This window comes from Bolinopsis microptera, chromosome 13 (assembly GCF_026151205.1).
Source record: "Bolinopsis microptera isolate Bmic1 chromosome 13, MBARI_Bmic_1.0, whole genome shotgun sequence".
NCBI lineage: Eukaryota > Metazoa > Ctenophora > Tentaculata > Lobata > Bolinopsidae > Bolinopsis > Bolinopsis microptera.
The window spans coordinates 15,884,727-15,900,922 of record NC_087084.1 but is presented as its reverse complement, the minus strand read 5'-3'; the positions used below and the strand labels follow the sequence as shown (position 1 = coordinate 15,900,922).

Below are 16,196 nucleotides of genomic sequence, written 5' to 3'. Positions count from 1 at the left end.
TATATTTATAATTTATTTATTATTCAATAAAACCAGTTTTTTTTTATTCAGACATTTTCACAAAGAACAATACTCCATTTAACACAATTCCAACTTTGTAAAGACGTATAATATAAAATTGTTTCTTCCTTGTGTTGCACTCTGTGTATGGTCAATAATAATTTATTGATAGTTTAATTTTTAATTCCATTTAGCTCATTCAATCTATTTAATTATGCATTAAGCATTGAATATTCGGGGTTTCCTGTAATATACGTCAATAATATGTAATTAACGTAAATTTAAAAGATTTGTATCTTGTTGTGTGTTTGTAAAACTGAGGAACTTTACCAGGAAGCAGACTTTCTATAATTTATAGTAGACGTAAAATTGCTGTTAAAATTAATAACTCATTAGAAGAAAAGAAATGGGGTAACTTAGTCATCATTGTTCCCAACGTTAATATTTTTTACTTATTACATTATCCCAAATAATTGCCCACAATTGGTACCATAACATTAGTATTTTATCTGAATTATTAAAATTGTGTAAAATTATAGGACGTAACAAATAACTGAAATAAAACATAACTTATTCCCCTGACTTTACTTAAATTGAAAAATTAACGTTAAACATTTAAACAAGTAAATTTGCCCAATAAATTTGTATCTTAAATTAAATTTCTTTACCCGTAATATAATGGTTATCAAGGTTAACAAGGTTAACAAGGTTATCAAGGTTAACAAGGTTATTATCATAAAGGATATAAAAGTGTTATCAGGGAAGAATTGGAAAACTGGTTCGTGGACTTAAGGTCTCAGTAGATAGTCTTATTGTTAGAATCACTTATTGTATAAATATGAACGGTTTTAACAATTTTTATCAGCATTTTCATTCTGATACCAGATAGAATGTATTTAAATTCTGGAATAATTGTTATTATGTTCTGTTACTTAAATAATTATAGATATCAAAGTATGATTGTTCTATTATAGGATTAAATAAAAAGCAATGAAAACTAAATTATTATCTAATAAGTTAGTTAGTATACTAATTAATTATTATCTAATAAGTTAGTAGTCTGATAAGATAACACTTTAAAACTTGATGTTTTCTACATAAAGATTATCGTCGCTAGTGAAGCCGGAGTTACTTTCCAACATGTCCAGCTTCTGTATCACAGTGTCAATATCAGGCCTCCTTGCTGGATCAACCTGCATTTAATAATATTATTTATAAAGGAGTATTAACTGCACACTACTACTACTTGCTGGATCAACCTGCATTTAATAATATTATTTATAAAGGAGTATTAACTGCACACTCATACTATACTTCTTGCTGGATCAACCTGCATTTAATAATATTAAATTATTTATAAAGGAGTATTAACTGCACACTACTATACTACTATACTACTATACTACACACTTTAGAACTGGGATAAAATTAACGAAATGATGGGTAAAAGAAGACACCCCAACTTAGTGGCCATATTGTGCCGAGTTTAAGAAGACACCTCCCCCAGTGTATAAGTTTACCTGTAACATGAACTCTATGAAGTCTACTAGGTCCTGAGAGCAAGGAATAGTTTACCTGCAACATGAACCTCTATGAAGTCTACTAGTCCCTGAGAGAAAGGAATAGTATACCTGCCCAACATGAACTCTATGAAGGTCTACTAGTCCCTGAGAGAAGGAATAAGGTTACCATGCAACAAGAACTCTATGAAGTCTACTAGTCCCTGAGAGAAACGGACTAAGTTTACCTGCAACATGAACCTCTATGAAGTCTAACTCGTCCCTGAGCGCAAGGAATAAGTTTACCTGCAACATGAACCCCCTTTTGGGAAATCTAAAAGTCCCTGAGAGAAAGGCTAAGTTTTTCCCGCCCAAAATGAACTCTATGAAGTCTACTTTGTCCCCCCAGAGAAAAGGGAAAAAGTTTCCCGCAACATTGGAAACTTTTATGAAGTTATGTTCCCCCCTGAGAGAAAGGAATAAGTTTAAACCCGTAACATGAATTATGAAGTCTTTCTGTCCCTGAGGGAAAAAGGGTAAGTTTACCTTTCCAACAAAGAACTCTATGAAGTTACTTGTCCCCGAGAGAAAGGAATAGTTTTTCCTGCAAAATGAACTCTATGAAGTCTACTGGCCCCGAGAGAAAGGGAAAAAGTTTACCGGGAACATGAAATCTATGAAGTCTAAGTCCCCGAGAGAAAAGGGAAAAAGGGTTTTCCTGCAACATGAACTCTTGAAAATCTCTAGTCCCGGGGAGGAAAAGGGAAAAAGTTTTAAAAAAAAATTTAAAAAAAAAAAAAAAAAAAAAAAAAAATGTTTACCTGCAACATGAAAATTTTTTTTGAAGTCTATAGTCCCTGAGAGAAAGGAATAAGTTTTTTTTTTCCCCGCAACAAAGAACCCTTTTGAAGTTACTATTTCCCCGGAGAAAAGGAATAAATTTCCCGCAACCCTGAAACCCATGAAGTTTTACAAATCCCAGGAAAAAATTTTTTTTATGAAAGAAAAAGTTTACCTTTTCCCCGGGGGTGTTTCCTCAAAAGCTAATTGGGCCCACAGTTGGGAAAAAGGGAAAAGTTTACCTGAACATGGGAAATCTATGGTCCTATCCTGAAGTAAAAAATTTACCCCCTGCTCTTGGGGTTTTAATCCCCCGGAAAAAGGGTAGTTTACCCGCCCCCCCCATAAATTATAACTCACCCCAAAAAAATAATTTACCCCAATTAACCAAAATTACAACCCCCGGGGAAAAGGCCTTTCCCAACCTGAAATCATGAACCAGTCCCCTTAATTTCCTTCCAAAACCAAATTCCCCCTGAGAGAAGGAATAGTTACCTGCAACATGAACTCTATGAAGTCTACTAGTCCCTGAGAGAAAGGAATAGTTTACCCTGCAACATGAAACTCTATGAAGTCTATAGTCCCTGAGAGAAAGGAATAGTTTACCTGCAACATGAACTCTATGAAGTCTACTAGTCCCTGAGAGAAAGGATAGTTTACCTGCAACATGAACTCTATGAGTCTACTAGTCCCCTGAGAGGAAAGAGTAGTTTACCTGCAACATGAACTCTATGAAGTCTACTAGTCCCTGAGAGAAAGGAATAAGTTTACCTGCAACATGAACTCTATGAAGTTACTAGTCCCTGAGAGAAAGGAAAGTTTACCTGCAACATGAACTCTATGAAGTCTACTAGTCCCTGAGAGAAAGGAATAAGTTTACTGCAACATGAACTCTATGAAGTCTACTAGTCCCTGAGAGAAAGGAATAGTTTACCTGCACATGAACTCTATGAAGTCTACTAGTCCCTGAGAGAAAGGAATAGTTTACCTGCAACATGAACTTATGAAGTCTACTAGTCCCTGAGAGAAAGGAATAGTTTACCTGCAACATGAAACTCTATGAAAGTCTACTAGTCCCTGAGAGAAAGGAATAGGTTTACCCTGCAACATGAACTCTATGAAGTCTACTAGTCCCTGAGAGAAAGGAATAAGTTTACCTGCAACATGAACTCTATGAAGTCTACTAGTCCCCTGAGAGAAAGGAATAAGTTTACCTGCTACATGAACTCTATGAAGTCTACTAGTCCCTGAGAGAAAGGAATAAGTTTACCTGCAAATGAACTCTATGAAGTCTACTAGTCCCTGAGAGAAAGGAATAAGTTTACCTGCAACATGAACTCTATGAAGTCTACTAGTCCCTGAGAGAAAGGAATAAGTTTACCTGCAACATGAACTCTATGAAGGTCTACTAGTCCCTGAGAGAAAGAATAAGTTTACCTGCAAACATGAACTCTATGAAGTCTACTGTCCCTGAGAGAAAGGAATAAGTTTACCTGCAACATGAACTCTATGAAGTCTACTAGTCCCTGAGAGAAAGGAATAAGTTTACCTGCAACATGAACTCTATGAAGTCTACTAGTCCCTGAGAGAAAGGAATAAGTTTACCTGCAACATGAACTCTATGAAGTCTACTAGTCCCCTGAGAGAAAGGAATAAGTTTACCTGCCAACATGAACTCTATGAAGTCTACTAGTCCTGAGAGAAAGGAATAAGTTTACCTGCAACATGAACTCTATGAAGTCTACTAGTCCCTGAGAGAAAGGAATAAGTTTACCTGCAACCAAGAACTCTATGAAGTCTACTAGTCCCTGAGAGAAAGGAATAAGTTTACCTGCAACATGAACTCTATGAAGTCTACTAGTCCCTGAGAGAAAGGAATAAGTTTACCTGCAACATGAACTCTATGAAGTCTACTAGTCCCTGAGAGAAAGGAATAAGTTTACCTGCAACATGAACTCTATGAAGTCTACTAGTCCCTGAGAGAAAGGAATAAGTTTACCTGCAACATGAACTCTATGAAGTCTACTAGTCCCTGAGAGAAAGGAATAGTTTACCTGCAACATGAACTCTATGAAGTCTACTAGTCCCGGCCCTGAGAGAAAGGAATAAGTTTACCTGCAACATGAACTCTATGAAGTCTACTAGTCCCTGAGAGAAAGGAATAAGTTTACCTGCCACATGAACTCTATGAAGTCTACTAGTCCCTGAGAGAAAGGAATAAGTTTACCTGCAACATGAACTCTATGAAGTCTACTAGTCCCTGAGAGAAAGGAATAAGTTTACCTGCAACATGAACTCTATGAAGTCTACTAGTCCCTGAGAGAAAGGAATAGTTTACCTGCAACATGAACTCTATGAAGTCTACTAGTCCCTGAGAGAAAGGAATAAGTTTACCTGCAACATGAACTCTATGAAGTCTACTAGTCCCTGAGAGAAAGGAATAAGTTTACCTGCAACATGAACTCTATGAAGTCTACTAGTCCCTGAGAGAAAGGAATAGCTTTACCTGCCAACATGAACTCTATGAAGTCTACTAGTCCCTGAGAGAAAGGAATAAGTTTACCTGCAACATGAACTCTATGAAGTCTACTAGTCCCTGAGAGAAAGGAATAAGTTTACCTGCAACATGAACTCTATGAAGTCTACTAGTCCCTGAGAGAAAGGAATAGTTTACCTGCAACATGAACTCTATGAAGTCTACTAGTCCCTGAGAGAAAGGAATAAGTTTACCTGCAACATGAACTCTATGAAGTCTACTATCCCTGAGAGAAAGGAATCAGTTTACCTGCAACATGAACTCTATGAAGTCTACTAGTCCCTGAGAAGAAAGGAATAAGTTTACCTGCCAACAATGAACTCTATGAAGTCTACTAGTCCCTGAGAGAAAGGAATAAGTTTACATGCAACTTGAACTCTATGAAGTCTACTAGTCCCTGAGAGAAAGGAATAGTTTACCCTGACAACATGAACTCTATGAAGTCTACTAGTCCCTGAGAGAAAGGAATAAGTTTACCTGCAACATGAACTCTATGGAAGTCTACTAGTCCCCTGAGAGAAAGGATAGTTTACCCTGCACATGAACTCTATGAAGTCTACTAGTCCCTGAGAGAAAGGATAAGTTTACCCGCAAAAAGGGAAATCTATGAAAATTTACTAGTCCCTGAGAGAAAGGGAAAAAGTTTACCTGCCAAAATGAAAATCTATGAAGTCTACTAGTCCTTGAGGGGAAAAAAAGGGAAAAGTTTACCCGCCCCCAAAATGAACCCTAAAGTTATAGTCCCTGAGAGAAAAGGGAAAAAGTTTACCTGCAACAGGAAAATCCCATGAAGTTACTGTCCCTGAGAGGGAAAAGGGAAAAAGTTTCCCGCAAAATTGAACTTATGAAGTCTACTAGGCCCTGAGAGAAAGGAATAAATTTACCTGCAACATGAACTCTAGGGGGTCATTTTGTTTCCCCGAGAGAAAGGAAAAAAGTTTTCCCCCGAAAATGAACTCTATGAAGTCTACTAGTCCCTGGGAAAAGGGAAATTAAATTTTTCCTGCAAAAATGAACCTTTTGAAGTCTACTGGGCCCTGAGAGAAAAGGGAAAAATTTTTCCCTGCAACATGAACTCATGAAGTTTATCCCCAAAAAAATTTTTTTTTTTTTAATTTTTTTTTTTTCCCTTTAGAGGGAAAAGGGAAAAGTTTTTTTTTGAAAAATTTAACTCTATGAAGTTTCTTTGGCCCTGAGAGAAAAGGAAAAAGTTTACCTGCCCAAAATTTAACCCCTATGAAAAGGTTTACTAGTCCCTGAGAGAAAAAGGGAAAAAGTTTACCTGCAACATGAACTTTATGAAGTTATAGTCCCTGAGAGAAAGGAAAGTTTACCTTTCCCAACCTTAAAATCTATGAAGTCTAATAGTCCCTGAGAGGAAAAAAATAAAATTTTCCCGCCCAAAATGAACTTATGAAATCTCTAGTCCCTGAGAGCAAAGGGTTTGTTTTCCTCCCAAAATGAAAATCTATGAAGTCTACTAGTCCCTGGGAGAAAAGGAATAAATTTACCTGCAACATGAACTCTATGAAGTTACTAGTCCCCGAGAGAAAAAGGGGAAAAAGTTTTTAAAATTTCAACCCTGAAATCTTTGAAGTTTAAAAAAAATTTCCCCGAGGGAAAGGAATAAATTTAACCCGCAAAAATGAACTCCCCCCCTTTTAAGTTAAATGTCCCCCAGGAAAGGAATAAATTTTCCTGCAACAGGGAAATTATGAAGTCTACTAGTCCCCGAGAGGAAAAAAGGGAAAAAGTTTTTCCTGCAACATGGGAAATCTTGAAGTTACTAGTCCCTGAGGGGGAAAGGAATAAGTTTACCCGCCCCCAAAATGAACTTATGAAGTCTACTATTTCCCCGAGAGGAAAAGGAAAAAAGTTTTCCTGCCCAAAATGAAATTATGAAATCTACTAGTCCCCCCCCCCCCCCAGGGGAAAAAAGGGAAAAGTTTACCTGCCCCCCATGAACTCTATGAAGTCTACTAGTCCCTGAGAGAAAGGAATATGTTTACCTGCAACCATGAACTCTATGAAGTCTACTAGTCCCTGAGAGAAAGGAATAAGTTTACCTGCAACATGAACTCTATGAAGTCTACTAGTCCCTGAGAGAAAGGAATAAGTTTACCTGCAACATGAACTCTATGAAGTCTACTAGTCCCTGAGAGAAAGGAATAAGTTTACCTGCAAATCATGAACTCTATGAAGTCTACTAGTCCATGAGAGAAAGGAATAGTTTACCTGCAACATGAACTCTATGAAGTCTACTATTCCCTGAGAGAAAGGAATAGTTTACCTGCAACATGAACTCTATGAAGTCTACTAGTCCCTGAGAGAAAGGAATAGTTTACCTGAACATGAACCTATGAAGTCTACTAGTCCCTGAGAGAAATGAATAGTTTACACCTGCAACATGACTCTATGAAGTCTACTAGTCCCTGAGAGAAAGGAATAGTTTACCTGCAACATGAACTCTATGAAGTCTACTAGTCCCTGAGAGAAAGGAATAAGTTTACCTGCAACATGAACTCTATGAAGTCTACTAGTCCCTGAGAGAAAGGAATATAGTTTACCTGCAACATGAACTCTATGAAGTCTACTAGTCCCTGAGAGAAAGGAATAAGTTTACCTGCAACATGAACTCTATGAAGTCTACTAGTCCCTGAGAGAAAGGAATAAGTTTACCTGCAACATGAAACTCTATGAAGTCTACTAGTCCCTGAGAGAAAGGAATAATTTTACCTGCAACATGAACTCTATGAAGTCTCTAGTCCCTGAGAGAAAGGAATAAGTTTACCTGCAACATGAACTCTATGAAGTCTACTAGTCCTGAGAGAAAGGAATAAGTTTACCTGCAACATGAACTCTATGAAGTCTACTTACTAGTCCATGAGAGAAAGAATAGTTTACCTGCAACATGAACTCTATGAAGTCTACTAGTCCATGAGAGAAAGGAATAGTTTACCTGCAACATGAACTCTATGAAGTCTACCTAGTCCCTGAGAGAAAGGAATAAGTTTACCTGCAACATGAACTCTATGAAGTCTACTAGTCCCTGAGAGAAAGGAATAGTTTACCCGCCCCAAAATAACTCTATGAAATCTACTAGGCCCCCGGGGAAAAGGAATAAATTTCCCGCCCAAAATGAAACTTTTGAAGGGCTACTAGTCCCCGGGGAAAGGAAAAAGTTTACCTGGGAACATGAAATCTATGAAGTTTACTAGTCCCCGAGAGGAAAAGGAAAAAAGGGTTTTCCCGCAAAAGGGAAATCTATGAAGTCTACTGTCCCCGAGAGAAAAAGGGAAAAAGTTTACCGGAACAGGGAAATCTTGGGAAATCTACTAGTCCCCGAGAGAAAGGAATAAGGGTTTTCCTGCCCAAAAACATGAACTCTATGAAGTTTTACTAGTCCCTGGGGAGAAAGGAATAAATTTTCCCGCAACATGAAACTCTATGAAGTCTATAGTCCCCGAGAGAAAGGAATAAGTTTACCTGCCCCAAAATGAATCAAAGAAGTCTACTGTCCCTGAGGAAAAAGGGAAAAAGTTTACCTGCAACATGAACTCTTGAAGTCTACTAGTCCTGAGGGGAAAGGAAAAAGTTTACCGCAACCCTGGAAATTATGAAAATTAATGTCCCTGAGAGAAAAGGAAAAAAGTTTACCCGCCCAATGAAAAACTTGAAGTTACTAGGCCCCGGGGGAAAAGGAATAAATTTACCTTTAACATGAACTTTTATGAAGTCTTAGTCCCTGAGAGAAAGGAAAAGTTACCTGCCCAAAATGAACTCTATGAAGTCTATAGGCCCTGAGAGAAAAGGAAAAAGTTTACCTGCAAACCCTGAAAATCTATAAAAATCTCTTGTTTCCCCGAGAGAAAGGGAAAAGTTTCCGCCCCCATGGAAAATCTTGAAGTCTACTAGTCCCTGAGAGAAAGGAATAGTTTAACCCGAAAATTTAACTTATGAGTTACTAGTCCCGAGAGAAAGGGGAAAAAGTTTACCTGCCCCAAAATGAAATTATGAAGCCTTTCAGTCCCTGAGAGAAAGGAAAAAGTTTCCCGCCCCAAAATGAACTTATGAAATTACTGGGCCCTGAGAGAAGGAATAAGTTTACCTGCAACATTTAACTCTATGAAATTATAGTCCCTGAGAGAAAAAGGGTTTAAATTTTACCTGCCCAAAATGAACTTATGAAGTTACTGTCCCCGAGAGAAAGGAATAAATTTTCCTGAACTGAACTCTATGAAGTCTATAGTCCCCGAGAGAAAAAAAAGGGGGGGGGGGAAAAAGGGGGGAAAGGGGGGGGGGGGGGAAGGGGGAAAGGAAAAAGTTTAAACCCGGGAAAAATGAACCCCAAAGAAGTCTTTTGTCCCTGAAGAAAAGGGAATTTAACCCCCGCCAAACCCCTGAACCCCCCCCTATAAAGTTAATGTCCCCTGAAGAAAAGGAATAAATTTACCTGAAATGAAATTATGAAGTTACTAGTCCCTGGGAGAAAGGAATTGTTTACCCGAAAATTTTACTCTATGAAGTCTACCCAGTCCCTGAGAGAAAGGAATAAATTTTTCCTGAACATGAACTTATGAAGTCTACTAGGGCCCTTTAGGGAAGGAAAAAGTTTACCCCCGCAACATGAACTTTTATGAAGTCTACTTTGTCCTGAGGAAAGGAATTAAAAAATGTTTTCCTGCAAAATGAACTCTATGAAGTTTTTCAGTTCCCCGGGGAGAAAGGGAAAAAGTTTACCTGCCCAAAATGAAATCTTTGAAATTAATTGTCCCTGAGAGAAAGGAAAAAGGTTTTCCCGCAACATGAACTCTAAGAAGTCTCTGTCCTGGGGGGGAAAGGAAAAAAGTTTACTGCCCCCAAAAATTTAACTTATGAAGTCTACTAAATCCCTGAGAGGGAAAAGGGAAAAAGTTTACCTGAAAAAGACTCTATGAAGTCTACTAGTCCCTGAGAGAAAGGGAAAAAGTTTTCCTGCAACTTAACTTATGAAGTCTACTAGTCCCTGGAGAAAGGAATAAGTTTACCTGCCAAAATGAAAATCTTTGAAATCTACCCAGTCCCCGGAAAAAGGAATAAGTTTACCTGCAACATGAAAATCTATGAAGTCTTTGGTTCCCCCCGAGAGAAAGGAAAAAAGTTTTCCTGCCCAAAATGAAAATCTATGAAGTCTATAGTCCCTGAGAGAAAGGAAAAGTTTTTCCTGCAACCTGAACTCTATGAAGTCAAATAGTCCCCCCCCCCCCCCCCCCCCCCCGAGAGAAAGGATAGTTTACCTGCAACATGAAATTTTGAAGTTACCCGTCCCTGAGAGGGAAAAGGGAAAAAGTTTTCCTGCCAAAAATGAACTCTAAGAAGTTAAATAGTCCCTGAGAGAAAGGAATAAATTTCCTGCAACATGGGAATCTATGAAGTCTACTAGTCCCTGAAGAAAGGGGTTAAATTTTCCTGCAACATGAAAATCTATGAAATCTACTTGTCCCTGAGAGAAAGGAATAAGTTTTCCTGGGAACATGAACTCATAAGTCTACTAGTCCCTGAGAGAAAGGAAAAGTTTTCCTGCCCAAAATGAAAATCTATGAAGTTAATAGTCCCTGAGAGAAAGGAATAAATTTACCTGCCCAAAATGAAAACTTAAGTTCTAATTTCCCGAGAGAAAGGGAAAAAGTTTACCTGCCCCAAAATGAACTCTATGAAGTCTACCCAGTCCCCGAGGAAAGGAATAAGTTTACCTGCAACTTTAAAATTTAAAATCTTTTCTAAATCCCTGGGGAGAAAAGGGAAAAAGTTTACCTGAACATTTAAATCTATGGGAAATTCCCGTCCCCCGAGGGGAAAGGAATAGTTTACCTGCAACATGAAACTTTTTGAAATTACTAGGGCCCCGAGAGAAAGGGGAAAAAGGTTTTCCCGCAACATGAACTTAGGGAAATCTTTTAGTCCCCGAGAAGAAAGGAAAAGTTTACCCCCTTTTTTTTTTTTTTTACCCCAAAATGAATCTATGAAGTTATAGTCCCTGAGAGAAAGGAATAAATTTTCCTTTCCCCAAAATGAACTCTATGAAGTCCCACAGTCCCCCCCCGAGGGGAAAGGAATAGTTTACCTGCCAAAAATGAACTCTATAAAATCTACTAGTTCCCCGAGAGAAAGGAAAAGTTTTCCTGCCCCCAAAATGAACTCTAAAGAAATCTTTCTAGCCCTGAGAGGGAAAAGGGAAAAGGGTTTTTTTGCCCCAAAATGAACCCCTATGAAGTCTTCTGTCCCTGAGAGAAAAAGGGAAAAGTTTTCCCGCAACAAGAAAATCTATGAAATCTTCTTGTCCCTGGAGAAAGGAATAAGTTTACCGGCCCAAAATGAACTCTATAAAATCCCATGTCCCTGGAGAAAGGAATAAATTTACCTGAACATGAAAATCTATGAAGTCTACTTGTCCCTGAGAGAAAGGAAATTTTTTCCTGAAAATAACTCTATGAAGTCTAATAGTCCCTGAGGGAAAGGAAAAAGTTTACCCGCCCAAAAAGAACTCTAGAAGTCTACTAGGCCCTGAGAGAAAAAGGGAAAAAGTTTTCCTGCAACATGAACTCTATGAAGTTTTACTAGTCCTGAGAGAAAGGAAATTGTTTACCTGCCCCAAATGAACTTTTGAAGTCTACTAGTCCCTGAGAGAAAAGGAAAATTTTTTTTTCCTGCAACATGAAAATTATGAAGTCTATAGTCCCCGGAGAAAGGGTAAATTTACCTGCCCAAAATGAAAAAATTTTGAAGTCTACTAGTCCCTGAGAGAAAGGGAAAAAGTTTTCCCGCCCCAAAATTTAAAATCTATGAAGTCTAATAGTCCCCCAGGGGAAAGGGAAAAGTTTACCTGCAACCCTGAAAATAATGAAATTAAATAAAACCGGGGAAAAAAGGAATAAATTTACCTGCAAAATGAACTTATGAAGTTCAAATCCTGAGAGAAAGGGAAAAAGGTTTTCCCGCAACATGAACTCTATGAAGTTACTGTCCCTGAAAAGAAAGGAATAGTTTACCTGAACATGAACTCTATGAAGTTACTAGTCCCTGAGAGAAAGGAATAAATTTACCTGCAACATGAACTCATGAAGTTTAATAGGCCCCGAGAGAAAAAGGAAAAGTTTTCCTGCAAAATGAATTATGAAGTCTACTAGTCCCTGAGAGAAGGAAAAGTTTACCGCAACCTGAATCTATGAAATTAAATTACCCCCCCCCCCCCCCCCCCCCCCCCCCCCCCCCCCCCCCCCCCCCAATCCTGAGAGAAAGGAATAAATTTCCTGCCACCCTGAACCTATGAAGTCTACTTGGGCCCCGAGAGAAAGGAATAAATTTTTTTCCCGCAAAATGAAATCTTTGAAGTCCCCACTAGTCCCCTTTAGGGGAAAGGAATTGTTTTCCTTCAACATGAACTCTATGAAATCTACTTGTCCCCGAGAGAAAGGGGTTTAAATTTAAATGCCCAAAATGAACTCTATGAAGTCCTTTCTAGTCCCTGAGAGAAAGGAATGTTTACCCCGCAAAAATGAACTTTTGAAGTCTACTAGGCCCCGAGAGAAAGGGGAAAAAGTTTTCCTGCAACATGAATCATGAAATCTACTAGTCCCTGGGGAAAAAAGGAATAAGTTTTTCCTTTCAAAAATGAACTCATGAAGTCTACAGTCCTGAGAGAAAGGAATAAGTTTACCTGAAAAATTTTAACTTATGAAGTTACTAGTCCCTGAAGAAAAGGGAAAAAGTTTACCTGCAACATGAAAAAAAATTTTATGAAGTTACTAGTCCCCGAAGGGGAAAGGAAAAAATTTTTCCTTTCCCAAAATGAACTCTATGAAATCTTTTAGTCCCTGGGGGAGAAAGGAATAAATTTCCTGGGAACCCTGAACTCTTTGAAGGGCTACTAGTCCCTGAGAGAAAAGGAATAGTTTTTCCTTCCCCTGAAAAAATATGAAGCTACTAGGCCCTGAGAGAAAGGAATAAATTTTTCCCGAACAGGAAAAATTTTGAAGTCTACTAGTCCTGAGAGAAAGGAATAAGTTTACCTGCCCAAATTTAACTCTTTTGAAGTCTACTTGTCCCTGAGAGAAAAAGGGAAAAGTTTACCTGCAAAATGAAAATTATGAAGTTTACTATCCCTGTGAGAAAGGAATAAGTTTACCCGCCCCCCATGAACTCTATGAAGTTACTAGTCCCCGAGAGAAAGGAAAAAGGTTTTCCTTCAAATGAACTCTATGAAATTACTAGTCCCTGAGGAAAGGGAAAAAGTTTACCTGCCCCCATGAACTCTATGAAGTCTCCCAGTCCCCCGAGAGAAAGGAAAAAAGTTTACCTGAAAAATGAACTCTAGAAGTCACTTGTCCCCGAAAGGGGAAAGGAAATTTTGTTTACCCGCAAACCCTGAAAATTATGAAGTCTAATGTCCCTGAGAGAAAGGGAAAAGTTTACCTGAAATGAAAATCTATGAATTTTATAGTCCCTGAGAGAAGGGAAAAAGTTTAACCGGCCCCAAAATGAACTTATGAAGGGCTACAGTCCTTTAGAGAAAGGGAAAAAGGTTTTTCCTGCAAAAATGAACTCTATGAAGTTTACTAGTCCCTGAGAGAAAAAGGGAAAAATTTTTCCCCAACTTTAAAATCTATGAAGTCTATAGTCCCGGGGAGAAAGGAATAAATTTACCCGCAACCCTGAACTCTATTTAAGTTACTAGTTCCCCGAGAGAAAGGGAAAAAGTTTTTTTTTTCCCGCAACCCCTGAAACCCCTATGAAGTTACTAGTCCCTGAGAGAAAGGAATAAATTTTCCTGCAACATGAACTCTATGAAGGGCTACTAGTCCCTGAGAGAAAGGAAAAAGTTTACCTGCAACATGAACTCTATGAAGCTACTAGTCCCGAGAGAAAAGGGAAAAAGTTTACCTGGGAACATGAACTCTTTGAAGTCTTCTGTCCTGAGAGAAAAAATAAATTTTCCTGCCCCAAAATTAAAAACTATGAAGTTACTGTCCCTGAGAGGAAAAGGGTTGTTTACCTGGGAACATGAACTTTTTGAAGTCTATAGTCCCTGAGAGAAAGGAATAATTTACCTGCCCAAAATGAACTCTTGAAGTCTACTAGTTCCCCCCCCCCGAGAAAAAAGGGAAAAAAAATTTACCTGCAAATGAACCCCTATGAAGTTTTACTAGTCCCTGAGAGAAAGGAATGTTTAAACCCGCAAAATGAACTCTATGAAGTCTATAGTCCCCCGAGGAAAGGAATAAGTTTACCTGCAACATGAACTCTAGGAAAATCTACCCAGTCCCTGAGAGAAAGGAATAAATTTACCGCAACATGAACTCTTGAAAATCTACTAGTTTCCCCGAGAGAAAGGAATAAATTTACCCGGGAAAAATGAAACTCTATGAAGTCTACTAGTCCCCCGAGAGAAAGGGGTAAATTTAACCAAAATGCCGAAAGGGTTTGGGGGAAAACCCATGAAATCTATGAAGTTCTAGTCCTGAGAGGGAAAAGGGAAAAAGTTTACCTGAAAAATTTAACTCTATGAGTCTACTAGTCCCTGAGAGAAAGGAATAGTTTACCCTCAAAAAATTTTAACTCTATGAATTACTAGTCCCCCTGAGAGAAAGGAATGTTTACCTGGGAACATGAAATCTATGAAGTTTTACTTTGTCCCTGAGAGAAAGGAATAATTTACCTGCAACATGAAAATCTATGAAGTTACTAGTCCCTGAGGAAAGGAATAGTTTTTTCCCGCAAAATGAAATCTATGAAATCTATAGTCCTGGGGAGAAAGGAATAAATTTACCTGCAACATGAACTCTATGAAGTCTACTGGCCCCCGAGAGGAAAGAAAAAAGTTTACTGAACATGAACTCTATGAAGGGCTAATAGTCCCTGAAGAAAAGGAAAAAAGTTTTTCCTGCCAAAAAATGAATCTATGAAAATCTACTTGTTTCCCCCAAAAAAACCCCCCCCCCCCCAAATTTTCCCCCCCCCTGAGAGAAAAGGAAAAAGGGTTTTCCGGCCCAAAATGAAAATCTATGAAGTCTACTATTTCCCCGAGAGAAAGGAATAAGTTTACCTGCAACTGAACTTATGAAGTCTACTAGTCCCTTTAAAGAAAGGAATAAATTTCCTGCCCAAAATTTAACCTATGAAGCTAATAGTCCCTGAGAGAAAGGGGAAAAAGGGTTTTCCCGCCAAAATGAAAATTAGGGAAATCTAAATAGTCCCTGAGAGAAAGGGAAAAAGTTTACCTGCCCAAATGAAAATCTTGAAGTAACTAGTCCCTGAGAGAAAGGGAAAAGTTTACTGCCCCATGAAAATCTATGAAGTTACTAGTCCCCGAGAGAAAGGAAAAGTTTACCCCGCAACATGAAAATCTATGAAGTTATAGTCCCCGAGAGAAAGGAATAAGTTTACCTTTCACATGAACTCTATTTAAGGGCTATAGTCCCCGAGGAAAGGGGAATTTGGGTTTTCCCGCCAAAATGAACTCTATGAAGTTACTAGGGCCCCGAGAGAAAGGAATAAGGGTTTTCCCGCAACCCTGAACTTATGAAGTTTACTAGTCCCTGAGAGAAAAAGGAAATAAGTTTTTTCCTGCAACATGAACCTATGAAGTCTACTAGTCCCTGAGAGAAAGGAATTAAATTTTTCCTGCCCCAAAATTTAAAATATGAAGTCTACTTGTCCCTGAGAGAAAAGGGAAAAAGTTTTTCCTGCAACATGAAAAATCTATGAAGTCTACTAGTCCCCAGAAAAGGGGAAAAAGTTTACCTGCCAAAAATTTTAAATCTATGAAGTCTACTGTCCCCGAGAGAAAAGGAAATTGTTTACCCGCCCCAACCCTGAAAACCCATGAAGTCCTAGTCCCCCAGAAAAGGAATAGTTTACCTGAACATGGGAAATTTAAAGGGCTCTAGTCCCTGAGAGAAAGGGGAAAAAGTTTACCTGCCAACATGAACTCTATGAAAATTACTAGTCCCGAGGGGAAAGGAATAAGTTTCCTGCCCAAAATGAACTCTATGAAGTTTACTAGTCCCCGAGAGAAAGGGAAAAAGTTTACCTCCAAAAAATGAACTCTATGAAGTCTACTAGTCCCTGAGAGGGAAAGGAAAGTTTACCTGCAACAAAGAACTTATGAATTTAGTCCCTGAGGGGAAAGGAATAGTTTCCCGCAACATGAAATCTATGAAGTCTACTTTGTCCCTGAAAAGAAGGAAAAAAGTTTACCTGCAAAAATGAACTCTATGAAGTTACTAGTCCCTGAGAGAAAGGAAAAGGTTTTTCCTGCCAACATGAAAATTATGAAGTCTACT

At 38.4% G+C, this 16,196-nt stretch overlaps 1 protein-coding gene and 1 long non-coding RNA gene across 2 annotated transcripts in view; one reads left to right on the top strand and one right to left on the bottom strand.

Annotated features, from left to right (window-relative positions):
- Positions 1-16,196, top strand: part of LOC134825289 (uncharacterized) — a 54,797-nt gene that overhangs the window by 28,701 nt on the left and 9,900 nt on the right. The gene's annotated exons all lie outside the window — the stretch shown is intronic.
- LOC134825286 (serine/threonine-protein kinase 16-like) overlaps positions 43-16,196 on the bottom strand; it is a 76,948-nt gene continuing 60,794 nt past the window's right edge. Inside the window, exons 8-9 of the mRNA XM_063837450.1 lie at positions 7,386-7,456; positions 43-1,193 (exon numbers count right to left, since the gene is read on the bottom strand). Of these exons, the coding sequence (XP_063693520.1) occupies positions 1,189-1,193; positions 7,386-7,456 (76 nt within the window). The 3' untranslated portion in view covers positions 43-1,188. The remainder of the gene's footprint in view (positions 1,194-7,385; positions 7,457-16,196) is intronic.